This window comes from Lineus longissimus, chromosome 2 (genome assembly GCF_910592395.1).
Source record: "Lineus longissimus chromosome 2, tnLinLong1.2, whole genome shotgun sequence".
Taxonomy (NCBI): Eukaryota; Metazoa; Nemertea; class Pilidiophora; order Heteronemertea; family Lineidae; genus Lineus; species Lineus longissimus.
In genome coordinates this window covers 20506265-20526119 of record NC_088309.1, presented here as the reverse complement: position 1 = coordinate 20526119, position 19855 = coordinate 20506265, and the positions used below count along the sequence as shown (strand labels likewise).

Here is a 19855-nt window from a genome sequence, read left to right as displayed (position 1 = left end):
AATCCGAACACCTCTCCAAGGACAGCACTTGTCAGTCACAAGTATGTCTTTGATAGAGAGGTTCTACGGTACTTACGAGGCAGTATTTCTTCTTGGTTGACATATCCATGGCAGTCTGATAGAGCATCTCAACAAAGTTCTTCAGCACTGGCACATTTACTTCGTTCTTGACAACCTACAAAACAAATCAGAATTTATATCGGTTATCAGTCAGAACTGCTCAGGTTGGAGGGCTAGATAAGCAGTTTATCTGAGTTTTAATCAAAGGATTTCTGACATACTGGCCTTTGACTCTGACTCGTAGGATGACAACTTCTACCGCAGTTATAATACCACACTATAAACTCCAACTAGAACTTTTTTATTCTGTCTAGATTAATTCTGATACTCACTGCAGCCACAGGAAGCAGTATCTCTACAAATAAGCCAGCCAGTGCAAGCTTGATATCTTTGTCTTTAACCTCAAGGAAATAATTTCCTAATTCTTGAAGAAACTGAATGCAGGCCTCAAACTCCTCTATTGGGTGCATCTGAAAATAAGCCAGATAAAAAAGGGTTAACAAGGATTAATTAGTCAATAAGATTAAACTTTAAATTTATATCGAATAATACACATGTACATGTACCTCTCAGTAGATAAGCACTATTCATGCTAGTATGAGGAATATTCTTTCACCAAGTCAAACCAGGCTAACTTCCCAACTGTGCATATAAGTCACATAAAGACCATCAGCTGAACCTCATAGCTCTTGCCTATAGCCACCTTTTAAAGCAGCCAAACCTACCTTTACTCTGAAGAACTTCATGCCCATGAGTAGACTGATGATACTGTGGGTTACCGAAGGCGTCTGGTCTTTTGATCTCATCTCCTTTACCTCCGCCAAGAACCTCTTCCTAACGGCCTGGAATCTGCTTTGGGCCATGACTCCGATTACCTCGGCGTACAAGTCAGAGATGATGTTGGCATTGGCTGCATTTGCATTACTCTGGGACCTGAATAATCAGAGAGGTTGGATATTTATTGTAGGTAGCATTGATCAACGATTATTGTTGCAAACAGCAATGACGACTTAGCAGATCAGAGATTCTGGTCATTACAGCACGAGATAAAAATTGAACGTCTACATCAAACAAAGCTAGTCTGTAGCACGCTACAATTTTGATCTAATTGGAGGAACTGGTATATGTACTAAAGAAAAGGCATAGAGATGTTTCGAGAAGGTGGAGCTGGCACAGCCACAAGGTATCTATCTCTTCAGAAAACAGAAGAAAACTAGAATTTTGATTATGAACATGGAATCACTCACCCATCTTTGTATCTGAAGTGTTTAAATGCTTGTGTGATGATCTGATTGATAAGATCATCGTGACCAGGATGATATGACAACTGTTTCAATACCTCGACCACCACCAGGCAGTAGAGGAAATCAACGGCCAACTGCAAGTATATGAATTAGACCAACCATCATATATCTGTCAAAGGCATGGGTTCAATGGAGGAGTAGGCCAATATTACTGCTAGATTTGAATTTACTTCACAGCATTTCTGTACAGAGGAAATTTGTGAATGCAGCAGAAAATTGGCAACTGAATAGGGCGAGAAACATCTGGTAATGTTGCACTGCGATGATGAGGACTTGCAATACACTGACCTACTTCATTGTAACTAATCTTCTGTTAAGAGCAAATCAACAAAAAAGCCAAATGTTGTGACTTTATTCTCTCTCTCATTTCACTAAATCCTGGCCACACCTCCTCAACAATTGCTACAAAAGCTAGGGTTGGGGATTTATAAAGTCTGGAAGCAATATCAGTCACATAATGACTGTTGCCCTAAGAGCAAGATTAGAAGGAGAAAAGAACTTACATCTCTTTTGTCTAAAAGCACAGAATCCTTGTCCCTGCAACAGATAACAGTTTGTTACACATCATCTTTCAAATTGAGAATGAAAATTTTACTCTTAAGTTTTCGGTTGATACGAGCGAATACGGGTAGGTTTTTATCTTTCTCAAATGCTCACACATGCAGTTCTATTGCACTTGCTAACCCCATGTTTTCTGGGACTCACCCTTTAAGACTCTTCGCCCTGTTCCTATGCTCAGGTGAGGATTCATCTCCAGGATTTTGCATGTTATACCACTGGAATAGTGTCACCAAAAGAGATGGCAGGCAGTGTTCCGCCACACTGCTTAACGAGCTGAGTAACTGATCAAATTCAGGGTCTTCACCTCGCTGCAAAGACTTACTGAGCAATTTCTCCTGAAAGAAAAACATTATCAAGGCTTTGTAAAAAAACATCATTTTTCCACTTCAAAATCACATCAAAACTGGCTAGAATGAAAACAAAATACTCAATAAAATTGTCAACACGTCTCTGTCGCAATGATGCAATATCTTATTGACAGTTAGTGCCTTGAGCGTTGCCCATATCTGAGCTCATAGCCTATTACCTGGGGTTCTTCCATAACCTGGTGTATTTTTATGTCAGCGCGGATGGTGAATTCTTGGAATAGCGTGCGTAGAACATACTCCCCAGGAGTGTCACTGACGCCACTGTCAGGTGACCCAACAGTCGTTCCAGTTAACTTCCGTCCTGCAACAGGCCATGGCAAGACTGCCGACGAACTCGTATCACTGGCGCTAGGGTCCTCACCACGAGAGCCTTCACCATCTGAAAATGTCACAAACCATAAATGAATTGGGATCACTAGGCCACATCATTTATCAAGCAACAGAACTATCAAGAAAGTTCATTAGGCATGATCAACATGCAATATTGTGTTTTAGGAAAATTTGTGAGGTACAATGTATGGGAAAACTGTCAAAGTTATGATAGTGAAACATACCGCCAAAGTTAGCGTCATGAAAATAAAGGTGTTAACAATGAATTATGATTGATTAATAATCATACCTGATGTAGGTGCTGTCGACAACACTGATGATCTATTGGACCTTGGACTTGTTGTACTTGATGGAGCATTACTGCTTGCTGCCGAGACATCACCAGAAGAGGGCTCGGCCATCTTTCTTCAATGCTACCGAATTTTCAAGTGGAGATCATTTTCCATCCTAGAAATGGATAAAGCACAATAGGTTCTTTCTATTTCTGGTACAAAACAAAACAACTTCTTTACAACGCTAAACAGGTCTTCAGATCAATGATGCAATACGATCAACACGATGGCTGCAGTGCCATTGTCTGAAGATATTTTCGACTGGCAAAGCGTAGGCTCCAGGCTCAAGCCAGCTGGCCAGGCCAGACAGGTACAGGTGCCAATTCTATTCTAACTTTTATTTTTATACAGTCAGCGCACATGGTGCATGCAGAGTGAGAGTGCACGTATGCACGTCATTAGACATGTATCAGTATCACTACTAAGCATCGTAGTGTCACTAGTAACAGCCACTTGTTTTGATATCCAGACGTCTAGAGACAATGAAATATAATGCAGCATGAATCACCCAATATCATTAGCCAATGCAGCATTGCCAATGCCATTGCATTGGGCCGGATTGGCATGCTCAAGCAAAGTGGCCAGCACTTCTATTTCTAGTTATATAGGCCTACAGCTAACAGTAGGCCTAGTCCTTGTATAAGCAGAGCAAAGACTCCGTACATAAACATGATCATGATACAAAACTTAGTTAAAGTCAAAGACTCACACTCGACACTGACACTCACAGCACTCACAGTAGGGCCTAGACGTTTTAAAAAAAGATATTTGATGCATGAAAACGTATAACCACTTATGCTTAATGGTCAGGTTCGATCACTTAGACATAAAACTCAGTGTTCTGTCTTTAATAAGAGTTTTGAAGAAGAATTTTTGAAGGAAATAAATATTTTCGCTTTTACATTTTTTATTTTTCTGTATTAATCGTTCAGACTATTTCCATCGAGACCGCGGTGGAGACTATTTCCACTAAGGCCGCAGTGGAGGCAGGCGTCCCGAAGACCTTTCCAACGGCACCGACGATCGGTCCGCTGATCCTCGGCTCCGACACAGTGATGCGAGGGTGCAAGGTGCAAGGTGACTTAGAATGATTGTCTCATCCATGAAGTGTCTTTATTTTCCAGTGGCCGACTCGAGGCGTTGCGGTAGTTGGTCTCGTTGGGCAACAGTAAGTGGGTACGGCTCCTATCCGATTTGACAGCATTCAACAAGTGTCGTTCCCCAAGAGACCACGATAGGCAACAGGATATTTTACTTGCCCTGGACCAATAAAATTGGTCCCTGAGAAAAAGCGTAGCACATCCGATCGGCAGCCTCATCCTGCCGACATCTTTGACACAATGAAATCGCGGATCATCTTTGAGTTAGGGATATGTCTCGGGATGATGCTTAACACCAACACCTTCAGCGCCGTTGCTTCACCCCCTACACCCCCTATTCAGACCCCCAGAAAAAAAAGTATAAGAGATGGCTTCTCCAAGACAAGGTCTTCTTGAATCAATACAGTTATGTTAGCTACACTCCTTTACTATATTTTATTTTTTGGTTGAAAAATGACCAAAATGACCCCCTGACCCCCCCCCCCCCGACCCCCCTAAACATTCCCGGTGTCGGAACAGCTTTATTTTGTTATTCCGTGGTTTGGTCTTTTCAGTTCCTACCTTGCCCTGAAGATGGCGATGGCGTAGTTCTTTCATGAAGTCCATGAGACTCCGATAACTATCTCAAAGAGGGGGAATTCGGGCCACGTAGATCTACGTGGTTCGGCGTTGAAGGTGTTAACGCCTTCAGTGCCGGTGTTCCCCCCCCCCCCGAACACCCCCTTTTCAGACCCCCAGAAACAAAGGACAAGAGATGGCTGCATGAGGTCATTTGCAGTAACTTCTCCAAGACAAGGTCTTCTTGAATCAATAGAGTTATGTTAGCTACACTCCTTTACTATATTTTATTTTTTGGTTGAAAAATGACCAAAAATGACCAAAATGACCCCCTTTTCGAACACTCCTCGACCCCCTAAAAATTCCCGGTGTCGGAACAGCGTTATTTTGTCATTCAGTGGTTTGGTCATTTCAGTTCCTACCTTGCCCGCGATGGCGTAGTTCTTTCATGAAGTCCATGAGACTCCGATAACCAGGTCAAAGAGGGGGAATTTGGGCCGCGTAGATCTACGTGGTTTGGCCCTGAATGTGTTAAGAGATTCGGAAAGGGCACTGAAAACTGCTTACAAACGGCTGCAGATATTTTATATGGGTTCCTTTCCATCCGAAGACAATCGGACCTAAAAACATCTGGTGAAAATCGGTACGGATGCCTGTCTGGCGATATTAGTCAGTGGTATGGGGTGCTGCATATTTTTTGGCTACAGCCATGGGCGATTTTCGATCGACAGTACGAGTTACCTTGACTCAGTTCTTCTGGCTAACTTGCAGACTAGATAGTGATGAATGGGTGGAGCAACATCCAAGCATTGGAACCTCATTTTACCTCGAGTTATTCAATTTTGTTTCATAGCACCCCATATCGAATTGGGGTGGCATAGGGGTGCCGTGATGGCACATTAGGGTGCCATAGTAGCACTTAGGGTGCTCTGTAAGTCATAGCACCCTTTTGGCACTCCTAGTTTTCAGAGTGACGACCCATGAGCACCCATGAATGTGGCATGGCGATAAAATTACGAAACATAGCTGGACCACAGTATAATGTGACCGAACGGCGTACCCCTTTCAGAAAAAAAACTGGGGGCAAAAGTAAAATCGGAAGTCAGTGTCGGAGGAAAGTATAACCTCGGTGAAATGATGATGTAAGTTTAGAAATAAACCAATTATGAAAAGGTCCTTTCCATGGCTTGGCGCTGTGTGGATATGAATAATGGATAGGCCTATTGCGATTGGTCGTCAAGCGATACGGGACAAATCGAAATGGGCACGTGTAACGTTAAGTAAGTTTGTGTATCCAAGTCTATCGATTTGGTACATGTCACTTGAAGTGCTTAATTCTCATCTTGTTCATATTTTGAAGCGCCCGTGGACATTGCTTTGACATCAACCAGTTTTTAACAGTTTCATAACAACATCGAGATAAGCCGTCCCCCAAAAAACATCTTTTTGTTGGTGTAATGATAAATAAGGCTTTCTTATAAACATGTGATGAAAGTTCATGAGCAAAATTACACGCCCTAAAAAAGCTTTTATTCATTTCAACGTACTATACTTTGTACCATAAGTCTCCAATTCCATAATCGTTCGCATCTTTCATTTTTCAATTCGTTATAAAAGAGCTGAAGTTATAGATCGGTTATACATGTATAGACTGATAGAATATCATACCATGTTAAGGTAATGTATAGCGTAGCTTTTGTGTATAAAGAACAACGAAATAAGTTGTCAATAACCAATGAATATGTGGGTCTCGGATAAAAAGTGGATATCGGTATTCTGCGCAGGCGCTGAAATCAATTATGGATACTATTTCTCTTCAACTTGGTTTTGTTTGCCGAGCGCCCGGTAACCGTCGGCAGGACCATTAAACCAACATAATTCTCAATGCGGTGCAGTGCGTTTTTAAATATGCTGTCATGAATCCTTCACATTTTGACACTTTTTGGATAAAATCACTTTTTCTTGTGACTTTCAGTTACGAAGACATGACTTTCTGCTGAAAACGGTGCCAATCAACAAACGGGAATACTGATAATTTTAACCGAATTGGATAAAACCGCCCGTATTTCGGTCCCCTGATTCTGGGTTAGGCCTATACGACTCATAGTAAAAACGGCGAAAGGAACTCATTACAAAATGGGGGACGACGACGAAGGTGTTGTTTATATCCCAAGGAATCTCTCTCTCAACGATAGGGATATTATGGTGATGAATGTAGGCGGCACGAGATTTGAAGTCAATCGAAAATCTTTGGCCAAATATCCCGGGACAAAACTCTTTGAGATTGCCGGTGATGCAAGGTCTAACGACTGCAAGGAAGTTTTCTTGGACCGGAACCCCGCAGTCTTTGACACAATTCTGAATTATTACAGAACCGGGGAACTTCACATCCCAAACTATCTATGCGGCCCTTTTGTGAGGGGTGAGCTGAAGTATTATAATATTGCTGATCATTTTATTGAACCCTGCTGTTGGGTTGGATATTCTGCGCACATAGACACTGAGGCAGCTCTGGCGAAATTTGACGGGACGAAAGACGAAACGGAAAAGGTTCACCCGGATACGTTGAGCGGTTGGAAACAACTTAAGAACAAGACATGGGTTTTTATGGAAGACCCGAATTCATCGCTTGCAGCCAAGGTAAGAGTCAAAGCCACTCATTTCTATTTAGCTGATCCCATGTTACACTCCTATACGCCGCGTCCGAAGTTATCTATTGAGAGCGAAGCGGGAAATTAAGGACATGCGTTAGAAAGACGCAACTGCTTTGGGTGAGCTATCACAACGTTGCTCAGAGAATAATTGCTTTCTTTTTTACTCGTAAGATGAAAGAGGGTGATCTTGTAACTTAAAAAACCTTGTTGGTTATATAATGACTTGGTTTACTAGATCTGTAAACCGAGGTTGCTCTATTCGTATACATCGGCATAAAATCCCAACATATATAATCTAAATATATCATTTAAATTTATTCACCAAAATGATTTACCATGGCGTTTTACAGTCTAACATTTTAACATAAAGAATTTAGCTTCCAACTGGTGCCTTCCCACACAAAGCATGGGAGTTGGTTCTATTTGATATAGAATAAAAATCTGCACCAAAAGAAGTAAATGTTTGACAAATATCTCACTAATAAGCCTCTTCTTTTTCAGGTCTTTGCCTCCTGGTCTTTCTTTCTGGTTATCTTGTCCATCATAATCTTCTGCCTCGAAACCCACCCTTTTTTCATCGGACCAGTGGCACTCAACAACACATTCATTCGGGAGGTTTACATTCTGAACGAATACCCACCAATGCGTGGACTGGTGGTCGTGGACAACATTTGCAACGGCTGGTTCCTTATAGAATTCATGGTGAAGTTTGCGGTGTCGCCGTCCAAAGGGAAATTTCTCGTAACAGCTTTCAGCGTGATTGAAATATTCTCACTTGTGCCATATTATATTGGAATGGGCTTAGCCCTTAGTTTCCAGAACCATATAGAGAATCTCGGAGTCGCCTTGGAAGTCTTGTTCTTCTTCAAAATGATACGAATTCTTCGTATCTTTACCCTGATGCGTCACATTCGCGCCTTGAAAATTCTTGTGTATACCCTGATTGCAAGTACCAAAGAACTTCTCTTGTTGGTGCTGATCCTCCTCATCGGCGTCATCGTTTTCGCCTGTCTCATATACCTCGCGGAACGGAGAGAAGTCAACACATTCTTCCCACATATTCCGATATCTTTGTGGTGGGCAATGGTTACCATTACAACTCTAGGATATGGCGACTTGAGACCAACCACGTGGCAAGGATATATCGTGGGTTCTATGTGTGCTGCGACGGGTGTACTGATCATTGCGCTGACTGTGCCAATTGTGGTGAATAACTTCAGCGTTTACTACACTTTTGCCCAAAGGACGTCCCGTCTGAAGGAGCGACGCATGGAGAAGGAGAAGCAGGAACGACGGATGTCCATTATGATGAAAGCGCTAAAGCATATGCATACAACCGACGGAAACACACCATCAATCAGAAATGGTGGTTCTGCAAACATATTCGCTCGGTTACGAAAAAAGAAGAGGGAAGTTGCAGATGCCCACATAAACTTAGGCAATGGCACAATACGTGCGGAATCTGCTCTCTCTACGACCACAATGAGTAGTCATGGGGATTCAAACAGACACACAAACATACCCATTGATGACAAACCTCGTGTTCAAAATGGTGTTGTCAATCGGAGCTTCTCTATGCAAAGTGATATCAATAACCTTAACGTTAGTGTCGGCAGTGACAAAAAACCAATTCTGCAAAATAAAATTTCTGATCCACACTTATTAAATGTAGGACAGACACAAGAGGGAAGTACCCTCAGACTCCAGCCCTCTCCAACACCTTCTGAGAAAAATTTCGACGTTAGTATTTCCGACAAATCGAGTGTTAGTTATCATTTACAAAAGCCAGCGATATCCGTATCTCTGTCTCAGCCAGAGGTAACAAACAGTAAGGAAAGTCTTAATGACAGTCGACAGATTGCAAATAGTGAGCACCACAGGTTACTCCCGGCGGTAGAGACACCATCGAAAGACGAGTGTGAAGAATCTAAAACGTAACAAACCAACGGAGTCATTGCATGAGCTGTTCCTTTATGGTACATATGTATGATAAGGTTGGTCTCTCAAATTTGAGTCCATGTTCGTTGGGCTTCTTTAGTGACGGTTTTCAATTTCACACGTTTGAAACACTGCGTGGTGGAAAGAGTATAAGGGCATTGGGACATGGACTGAGATCAGTTTTCAAGGTGGAACATTAGACTGCTCTAGCAAGTCATGTCTACCGAGAGATAGCCTAACTGGATTAAAACATGGAACTTATAGTTTAGAAATACATGTACATGTAAAACAAGGATACTGTTCAGCAATATTAGGAATAAAGGTCCCTGGCAAGATAACCTAAGTCTGAGCATTAACCATATGACTTAAGTGGTTGTGTCAGGGACCACTCCTTACGAATTGGCCAGTGCCTGCATGCCAAGGGCGGCGTTGCCTTCACCAACGTCCCTTTCGAGCGCCTGTGTCCTTCGGACAGGTAGGACACTCGACATATAGATGTTTCATGACCGTCTGATGATATCGTTCCTTTTGTTCTCGTCCACCTTGGTTCTCGTCTGTGCACAAAGAATGGAGTTCTGTACCATTCCTAATTTATACACTTGCCGATCTATCGGCGTTGTGCGTCGGAATCCCTCCTCCTCCAAAGACTGTCGCACACCGCTGATAAATCGGCATGAATGTCCACGACAAGCAGAAGTAAAATTGCACAATATCCAGCACATTGGGTGATATGAATAAAGACTAGCAAATGCTTTTATCTAAATCTCCATGTACATTTACACTAGGCCTTCCTGTACAAAACCGGAGTAAAAGCATTTGCTGGTGAACTCCGACTTGGACTTCAGTTCACATCCTACATTCATTTCAGTGAATATTTTTTGAGGAGACCGGTGTATTAGTTTTAAATATCCTGGGATAAACTGTCCGAGATGCTGCACATTAATGTCCGGGATACTGAAAGTCATGTGTTTCTCTATAGAACCATGTCTTAATCGGAGGGGTCTGGTTGAACGAGTGACTTATCCGATTGTCAGAAATGTGTACATAAAGAACACTCTGTGCTATTTTATTTTTGTGTATCTTTGAAAACATTCAACTTTGTATTTGTTTCCCTTTTAACATTTCTCTGACCAAGCTTTGTTAAAAGTTGAGGGAAGTCAAAACAAATTTTTTTTCCAAATTACTATACATTAAAACCATGGCTATGTTTAAAGGGAGAGCATAATGTTCAGGATATGGAAGTATAGCTTCTCAATAGTACATCCACGGAAAGTGTCACGACTTGAGAAGGATATCTTACAGCAAAGACTATAGTATTGGGATGAGTACATTCATTATACTGGATCTTGTGTTGCCTGCTATAGGTCACATGACTATCAATCACTATCAACCATTTGAAGGTGTGGGTTTGGTGAAGTGTTTAAAATGGCTAAGCACAATGCTTTCTCTATAAATTTTGCAAAGAGTGTGAATATATAGCTACTGTTTGAAACTGATGAGCAGAATTGACTCCTAAACTGTGTTACTGAGTTCGTTTCTATAATCACCTCGAAACATTTTGTACTAAAGTGATAAAAAAAAGAACAATCTGACGAAAAGGTGAATCCAGCACTTTCCCTCAGTATTCGGCTTAAAATGAAAACTTACTGAGTTGTGTTGTCTTCATCCTTTCTGACAAAACGGTTGAAAATGCACTTTCTTCTGCGTTTTCATCAAAGTCTACCTTTATATGGCAATCCATTTCGGTCACAGTGCCTTGTTTTCAGTTGAACTGAAATCATTTCAGTTACCCTGTTATCAAAAACTGATTTACAATTTCTCGCTGATTCTTACATTTTTTGCTGTTATACGCAATTGAGCTATTCGTTAATCATTCTCAGAGAACCAGTTCATAAGTTCAATCATTTACAAAATTTGCCTCCAGTTACTTAAAATGTAAAACTGAAATTATATAGCAAAACTGAAAAGAGTTACAGATAAACTGAACATTGGACAATTGCGACCGCATCGGAATGCCATACCTGTACATATGGATGAATAAATACACATTTCCTGAATATTGTTTTTTTGTCATTTGAATCTAAAAGACGTTGGTAAGCTACACATGTACCTTGCATGTACTGTATATTAAGAGCCTCGATAAAGATACACGGTACGACACAAAGCTCAATTTCAAATTGTGTACTAGGCTAAGAAGTATAGCTCGGGGAAATAATGGGAGATATGAATAAAGACTAGCAAATGCTTTTATCTAAGGTTCTATATACATTTACACAAGGCCTTTCTGTAGAAAACTGAAGTAAAAGCATTTGCTAGTCTTTATTCATATCACCCCTTGTCTGGGTAAGATTTATTTGGAGTTGTCTTCAAAACCTAAATTTATATGAGATAATATCCCGACAAACTTTCTGATCCAATCGCGATTTTTCAAAGTCGTACTCATTCATTGCACTAAGCTTTTGGTAGAGAAGTGCAGTGACCTTTGAACACTAACGAATCTGTACTGATCAAAGATTATAAAAGTGTTCAATAACCCTGCGACAGACCATGGCGATTGGAAATTACAGATCAATGATCCATTAAAACAACTGGTATATTTCTTGAATTATTAATTTCATGACCGATAAACCTGGTCACACACACGTTCCTTCACCCGACCTTCGATAATATTTTCTTAGCCCCCTCAGGCGTCCCTAAGGGTCACCCTGACGTCAGGGCTCGTTGTGAAGCTGAATGAAATATTCATCAACACCTACCTCTCCTTGCAAAAACAATTGGAATGTGTTATTTTTCAATTTATTAGGATTGCATAAATCATGCTCCTTGCAACTCGTTTTACTCCACTCATGTGAAGCCTAATCTACTGGGACTGACGATATGCCTGAAACCTTTATTTGAGGGGACTGTTATTCCTTACCAAAGTGGATAAAAGAGACTCACTCTGGAATATCCATCTTAGCACTCAAAGGAAGAGCATCTCATGGAAAATGCAGTCATCTCTTGGGAGTATTCGCATAGAGGGGGTACATCATAAGAGGTACCCCCCTTCCTTAAAGAAATGAACAACAAACAATTTTCTAGTGGTGAAAATGTATCTAACATGTATACATATTCCATTATGGTATCATTTCACAGTCATGATTATTTACAAAGTCCAAGCTGTACTAATATTTTATATCATGATGCACTGTTTCATACACACGTTTGTGGGTTTTTGTTTACTAAGATTTACAAGTGACAGAACTCAAGCACTCAGTCCGATAAAACCTACAAAATGTGTTACACCATAAACTTCTACGTCAATGAACATTACAATAAGAACAGTAAGAAGAACCTATAGAAAGCTTCATTTAAGACCAAAAGGGTGCACATTTTCCAGACATGTACCTTCTCTACACAGGGACACTTTAAATTTCCAAAATGCTGGCTTGACATTTGCCTTAGATTGTTTCGAAATGGAACTATAATGACAGGAACTCCCTTACGGAGTTGTGTGTAAAGTGAAGAATTTGTATTTCGAATTCAAAGAAGAAGAAGTGAGAACTTGGACACTTTACTTACACATTCTTACATAGAGACAGGCAGGAACGCAGAAAACTAGTAATATATTTCTGCAACACAGGCCTATATTCCAATATATCAATACACTAGAACTGTAGTATTCACAATGGTTTTTTTTACATAAAACAAATATTACAGCTATTACAAAATGATCTGTATGATAACTCTTATATCAACCAACACTATTTGTATAAAGAAGAAATAAATTCCTAACACAGCTCTGATCTGTAACAATAACATTAGGAAAATCGCTTATCTGCTCAAATACAAATGTGCCAGTAGCTGAAAAAGTTATAAGGCCTACTCCAATATATCATTAGGACACAATTAGGGTGACTGATTAGGCCTTGATTAATAGTACACCAGTACATGTACACAAATACAATGGTTCAGGTCTATTGTGTAGACATCAAAGGATACTTCTCAGATGAGAGAATTCAATTTCAGCAAACAAATCGCATGATGTGGTTATCCCATCGAACACAAATTCCAATAGTGATGATGGAGGCTATGAATGGCAATGAGATATTTTAACCCATGACAGGACTTTGAATAAAAAAATGTAAAATAGAAACCAATAGGACTGAAGTAGAGGAAGTTACGGGCCACATTGTTGGAAGTTATTTCGTTACCGGGTTCATTTTTTCGAAATACATTTTTGCCATTCAAAACCATTCAAATAAGACTTCCTACAAATAATGTTGGTGAGAGATTTGATGAGTACAACACATTTAACGCTACGTTATTGAAACTATACTCTTTTACTAGCCAGGACACAACTGAAATCTACCGGAGAACTTATTGATGAATGAGGCCACCTTGTCACGCGAACAGCTCAAGACTGTACATGTACATGAAAAGTAGAAGGTTATTTACAATCAGTTGTTGATAAGGAACCCGCAAGCTGATATACCCAGTCGGTGGAGCTTATAGCATTTGACCCTTTTTTGGCAGAGTCGCCAAATACTCAAATACTCTAATGTTTAACCTAGAAACAATGAGAGAAATGTCACCTTAGGTAGAATTACATTCTTATATTTGTCAACCCACAATGTCAAAATGACGTTACATCTTTCGGTTGCTTTTTAAAGAACAAAACACATCATCACTAGTGGACGAACAAAAGATGAAATGCTCACATTGCCACCAAGCGTGTTACAGTTACTGGTTCCACCTTGTATTGATACGCAAAAGGTTTAATGTACCTATGAGACATTACAGCTGGTTTACACCCCACATCATCAAAAGATTTATTAGAACATCTATCAGTTTTTATGATATCTTCTAAAAATCCATTTAAGATGATAATGGTATGTGTGACAAGTCTATAGTCGTAGTTCCACCTATCATAAAACCCCGTGTTTTTTCAAGACCCGTGTCTTCGCCGTGTGTCAAAAAACCCGGGAAGCACTTACACCTATCAGTGGTGTTAGATAATGGTTAATAGCCCCGGCGACAGGTGCGCTGTAGGTAGGGAGCTCTCCTGTGTTTCTTTCCCGTTGGAGGGGAATTTCGCATGCGCAATACCGAGGCAACTACACCGCGCCATCTGTCGCCGGATCTTAGAACTTGCAATTGCCGCGTCTATTCAGATTCCACCTATCAAAAAACCCGTGTTGAACACGGGTCTAAATTAGCCCCCGATTAGCCCCATCGAGCTCAATGGGGCGAATAGACACAGGGATTTGACACACGGGTCTATTTAGACATGGCAATTCATAGGTGTAAGCGCAAAAGACACGGGGATTTGATAGGTGGAAGTACGACTTATGTGAATGAATAAGCACTATGTATGTCAACATAACATTTATTTACAGTATACTAGGATAAGAGGGACAAAAAAGGCAGAGTTCTATAAAGTGAAAACCAGGCCTTTCAATGATACACTTTAGGGTTCTGGACCAATTGTGATCTCTGAACTCCCATGAGGAAGATTGACTTGCCGTCTTATTATTTGAGCTGGATTTCCTACATTCAGAGGAGAAACTATCATTTTTACTTTAGGAGGGCTGTACATGAGGACCGACAATTCATAAAAGACAGCAGTAACCTATGGATGGCCAGAAGAAACTACCTGAAGACACATGATTCTATACTTCACTTTTCCTTATTTTCTAATAATTCCACAATTCATGATTTAGATTCCCCAATCACACCATTGTGAAAGATTTGATGATATTTTTAAAGGGAAAGAAGGGGTTGAGATATGTTGGGTTTTCATATGAAAACTGCCACCAGCAGGACCATGATCCCCAGTAGGCCCCAAAGATTTTTACACCATACGAAACAGTACACTAGAACAGAATATAACACGATGGGCCAGCATATGAATGCATGCTATTACCAAAACCATCGGGACAACATTACCTAAAGTAATTTATTAGCGATCAGCGAAGTGAATGGTAAAGTAGTGCTACCGGTGGCTACAAATGTCGGCGACTTAGGGTATTATCCCCGGTCTCAATCAATCTCATGTCCTTACTTGTCCCTTTGACATGCATTCAGTCAGTGACACGGAGGACATCTTTGAACTTGACAACAAGTTATACCCATGCGTGAAGTGTAGAGAAATATATCTATAGTATCACATCATATTACACCAGTATATCACAGCAGAATAACATGACAATGCACAGACACAACAACCAGTGTACAGGGAGTATCAAAATACAGCGACTATTTTTCCAACCATATAGAGGATTTCTAAAGGGTCAATGGGCACCATGTTACTTACTTGAGTAAACGATTACATACCCCGATCTCGTGTTTAGTAAACCTAGCTACAACACCCTGAATTTTTTATGACGTGGAAAAGTAGGCTGGCATTTTTTGACACACCCTGTACTTAAGAAATAGGGATGTACCAAGTACTAAAGGGCCTCCAATTTAAAGCCCCAATTTTTCGACTCACAAAAATGAATAGGCCTAGGTGTTTCGTGTTCATTGTATATTATTGTGGCACAAGTAAATAGAATAAAACTTGCCATAGTGCACCTACTATTCAAGCAAATCTGTTCGTACACAACAGCATTGTTTACAAAATCTAGAGTATATATACATACTGAATACCAATTTCAAATATATTCAAAAGACCGGGTTTTAATTTTTTTTAATGAAAGTGCAAGGCCAGCAATCGAAAATTTTGGGTCAAACTTGCTGAGAACATGATTTGAATGATACTGAATGATACTGTTTGGGCAGCAAATTCATATATCCAATATTCTTCGGGGATTTATAGATTTTTATGGATTTCTGGGATACAAAAGCTTCAATTATAAAGAGGCATTCAAAAAAGTTCTCTACTCTACCTGTACAAAGTCTAAGTGAAAGAAATTATCATAAAGAGTGCAGTGACATTTATCAAATATGAAACAACTAAAACGTGATAGAGCATTGAACACTACAAGTGAAGTCGAAACCAAATAAATGGTTATTGAGAATACATTGGAATATACTATGAACATGATTAATACCACCCCAGCTAATCAGTAATCCTGCATCCTGCATCACACAATGGGAAAAGGATGACAATTCTGATGCCACGTCACAAGTCCTAGCTGAAATCATCCAATAATCTTAATTATTTTGAAAACAGTATGAAGAAGTGAACAAGCTACCAAATGCATCTATTTAGATTTCAAGAGAGACACAATTTTAAGGTCCCTTTCAAAACTTTTCCCGATCCTCGTTGGTTTTCCATTTCCAGCACATATGAGATTGTCATCTCCACCTAGATTGGGACTGTCTGCAGGGAAAGGAGACACTGAGTTTCCAGGGTGAATACACTTCATACATGCATAAATTCATTTAATTGTCTGAATTTTATGATAAACAAACCATTTTTTCCAGGCAAACTACATGTGTACGGAACCGGGTCAAATTGCTCAATTGGAGATAAATGCCAGAAACAGTACCTCCTTTAGTAAATTACAATTGAAATAGAAGAAGTGTTTGTTGGGATTTCACACCAACTTTACTGCTAATGCCGACTGAGAAACCAGGCCCTGGAATATACCGGTGTTACATTCCCCAGCATATTCCATGCATCCAAATGAGTGCCATCTTCAGAATATGAAGAGGAAACGAGGTGGAAGAGGTTCCCCGACTGAAGACAACCATGTTGGACCTGCATGATCGGAAAAACACAGCATGTAGTTATCTGTTTTCGTTTACCCAAAACAAGAAGAAAGTGCCATTTTTGTGAATTCGTACCGCCATTTTCCCGTTTATTCTGTTAGGACGTACAGACACGACATTGATACCAGCACAGAAGAAAACGACACAATGAGGTAATATGATGCTCATCAAGAAAGATTCTACAATAATAAATGAAAAATTTGCTTTTCAAAAATAAATTTCATAGGATAATTTACCTGTAAGCTACGTATGACCCACTTATGAACATCATCAAACATATCCATATGCATTTTAATATTGCATTATTGAAAGTGCATGTTCGAACATGATCTTGTCGGTTATTGCCTGCTAATAAACGGACCCTTGATTGTTGACATCAGTTTCAGGCTTCTGTTCAAACAATCATCAAAAATTTTAAAACCGAACAATCTTAGATATCAATTGTAAACATGTCCAGAAATTGTCTGTCGGCTGTTTTCTAACAATGGTTCAGACCGAGTTTAAATGAAGCAACTCAAACCTGATATTCACAATTTAGTTTAAAGTTCCCATCAGCGATGTCCGCATTACAATATCCAGTCTGTACTCCATTTCACGAAAACATGGCACTGCATGCATAACAAGCCAAAAATGTCACTTCAAAAGGCTTGTCCAATGCTGGCAAAGTAAGTATTTTTATATACTTCAGACAGTGAAGTTTCAGTTGAAATATCTATTCAAAGATGTCATTCACCAGATCACCAAAAAACAGGGTGCCATTTTTTTCGTGAATTGGAGTATATAGGCACAGACCAATCCCTGCATTTTTGAACCCATTTACTGAGGTAGGTCCAACAGCCATACTTATCACAAAACCAACGCTACAAGTTAACAAGTCATATCATACTGTGAACCAGGAAATTTTCGCCAGCTTGCTACTCTCTCTGATTTCCTGACACCCTCTATCTGCGAAAATAAACTGCCTTGGCTTCAAATCGGCCAAAATAAGACACATCAAAATAACATTTCTGACGAAAAATTCCCAAATCAGTGAAAATAACAAGCCATGAATATGTTCCGGTTCAAAGTCAGCTTATTAGTAACATGCATTTCACCAACACTGAATTAAACTAACTGCATATCACCAACCATTTTGACCTGCAATGTTTTGAGATCGCTAAATCACTCGCCCAAGTGGATCTTGATAGTGCCGACGCAAATGCATGAGAGTCAGGATGATCACTAACAGGAATTTTACCTTTCTGATTTAGTTTTCAACACGAATTCATAAAAATTCTCATCTACTCGTACAGCGACAGTAACATGCAGTAAATTTAGTTCAGACTGGGTTGAAAATTAGCATAATATGAAGACAGCTCTAGATATATACCAGAGTGAACATTCATCTTCTTAACAAACAAACAGCACATTTACTAAAATCACAAGATTATTCACGCCACATCACATCCATGAATGTGTCAGTCAATATAGCGGACGTCTTGTTCGACAGTATAAGTGAACTTCCCGCATGACTCATCAACATACAAGATCACCAGCTGAACCCAACAATGGTGCACTTGTCACTAAGCGTTTAGAAGCAAGCACATAAATGACAACAGTCGGTGCAGTTCACATGATAGTCCACGCCACTCCATTAAATCAGTACACACTTTTTACCATTTAACGAATAACGTATTTTACTTGCATCATCCATTCTGCGGATGTGGATAATTTGTAAGCCAACAAAGTATCATAAATCCTGCAAGATTTTGGGTTCAGATGACTCGCATGACGTCACAGCAGATAGTGCCTGGAAAAACAACAGAGACACACCACTGGTGATGTCAAGTGGAATTTCACCAGATGTCACAAGTGACATGGCTCTGTTGATTTTTTTATCAACTAAGACAGCTATTACATCATGCAAATAGCTTGGAGCAAGGACGGTGCCCTCCTTGTACATTATCTCATTTGAAGGGATGATACAGCTGCAGATGACGAATGCGTGCGAGGTGAAAAGTGTCATCATAAACCTTGGTTCAAGCAATGGCAACCGTCATCATTATAACCGGCGAGCGTATATATTTTTATCATAACCCAGGATTATACACTGACAAATCATGATATAATGAACCCAGGATCAAGTACTGGCAAATCCTGCCATTATAAGACCAGGATCGTGTGATGGTATTTTGACAGCTACTACCATTACAGACCAGAGTTGCTGAATGGCAACTTCCTAATGAATCGAGGATCATGTGATGGATACTGCCATTCTACATGTTCTTAACCCAGGATCACGTAATGGCAAGTGCTATCACAAAGATCAGTGTCATATAACAGCAACCGTCATTTTGAATAACAGTGTTGGGCAAAGGCAACTGGTATCTAAAGTTATCCACGTTATGACAAATGTCACAGACTGAAGTACCATGCAAGATCAAGAGCCACAGGGCTTTTCGTGACGGTGTCAGATAAAGGCAACAGCAAATGTTGATGCCTGCATCACTGAATGCCAACAATATGAGAGATCCTATTCCATCTTACAGCAACTTACAAAGTGCACTCATCTGCCCCATAACTAATATGCGACAAATGACAATACTGACACAAATGTCATCCGCTTCTAAATTCCATTGCCTCACGACTAAAAAATGCTGTTGTAATTCCTGTGTGATGTAATTGAGGGCGCTCCTGCTGCACATAACTACATGTATGCCATGCCAACTATGCCTCGTCATTTATGTTCATCAGTTTGCGGACCCACAATCCGATATCAACATCACTCTCATCATATTTCATTGTGAATGGATGGTCCTGAAAAACAGAATACACAACGTTACTCGAGATGTCTAGTTGTACAAGCATGAGACCAGTTCTAATAACAGACGTCATGAGCAAAAGCAACTACTAAGTAAATAAGATGGGAAGACCACCTTCATGTATATGTAGTCAGTAGATGATAGTGACAAC

General features: G+C 40.0%; 3 protein-coding genes across 18 annotated transcripts in view; 1 reads left to right on the top strand and 2 right to left on the bottom strand.

The window, feature by feature from the left end:
• LOC135482794 (protein furry-like) overlaps window positions 1–3064 on the bottom strand; it is a 40142-nt gene extending 37078 nt beyond the window's left edge. For all 13 annotated transcript variants that reach the window (XM_064763173.1, XM_064763180.1, XM_064763178.1 and 10 more), the window contains exons 1-8: window positions 2913–3064; window positions 2452–2672; window positions 2070–2260; window positions 1868–1901; window positions 1308–1438; window positions 786–993; window positions 393–530; window positions 77–175 (exon numbers count right to left, since the gene is read on the bottom strand). In XM_064763173.1, the coding sequence (XP_064619243.1) occupies window positions 77–175; window positions 393–530; window positions 786–993; window positions 1308–1438; window positions 1868–1901; window positions 2070–2260; window positions 2452–2672; window positions 2913–3024 (1134 nt within the window). In that variant the 5' untranslated portion in view covers window positions 3025–3064. The remainder of the gene's footprint in view (window positions 1–76; window positions 176–392; window positions 531–785; window positions 994–1307; window positions 1439–1867; window positions 1902–2069; window positions 2261–2451; window positions 2673–2912) is intronic.
• Window positions 3065–6749: 3685 nt separating this feature from the next.
• LOC135482997 (potassium voltage-gated channel protein Shaw-like) lies at window positions 6750–9205 on the top strand. Its single transcript, XM_064763486.1, has 2 exons — window positions 6750–7253; window positions 7769–9205. Exons 1-2 carry the CDS (start codon window positions 6750–6752, stop codon window positions 9203–9205), a joined length of 1941 nt encoding a protein of 646 aa, XP_064619556.1.
• Window positions 9206–12278: 3073 nt separating this feature from the next.
• LOC135482793 (dual specificity mitogen-activated protein kinase kinase 1-like) overlaps window positions 12279–19855 on the bottom strand; it is a 31383-nt gene continuing 23806 nt past the window's right edge. For 3 of the 4 annotated variants that reach the window (XR_010446271.1, XR_010446273.1, XR_010446272.1), the window contains 2 exons: window positions 14534–19699; window positions 12279–14091 (listed from right to left, as the gene is read on the bottom strand). Coding sequence is in view for 1 of the 4 variants with exons in the window: in XM_064763172.1 (XP_064619242.1) it covers window positions 19610–19699 (90 nt within the window). In the remaining 3 variants the exon portion in view is untranslated. Of the gene's footprint in view, window positions 19700–19855 lie in introns of all 4 variants that reach the window. The other variant, XM_064763172.1, reaches the window with a different exon arrangement.

What these genes read in the sequence shown, in the direction of transcription:
- LOC135482997 (XM_064763486.1), top strand. Translation starts at nt 6,750, where the DNA reads ATGGGGGACGACGACGAAGGTGTTGTTTATATCCCAAGGAATCTCTCT. An exon ending in ATTCATCGCTTGCAGCCAAG is followed by an intron (nt 7,254 to 7,768) that starts GTAAGAGTCAAA and finishes CTTCTTTTTCAG; the next exon opens with GTCTTTGCCTCCTGGTCTTT.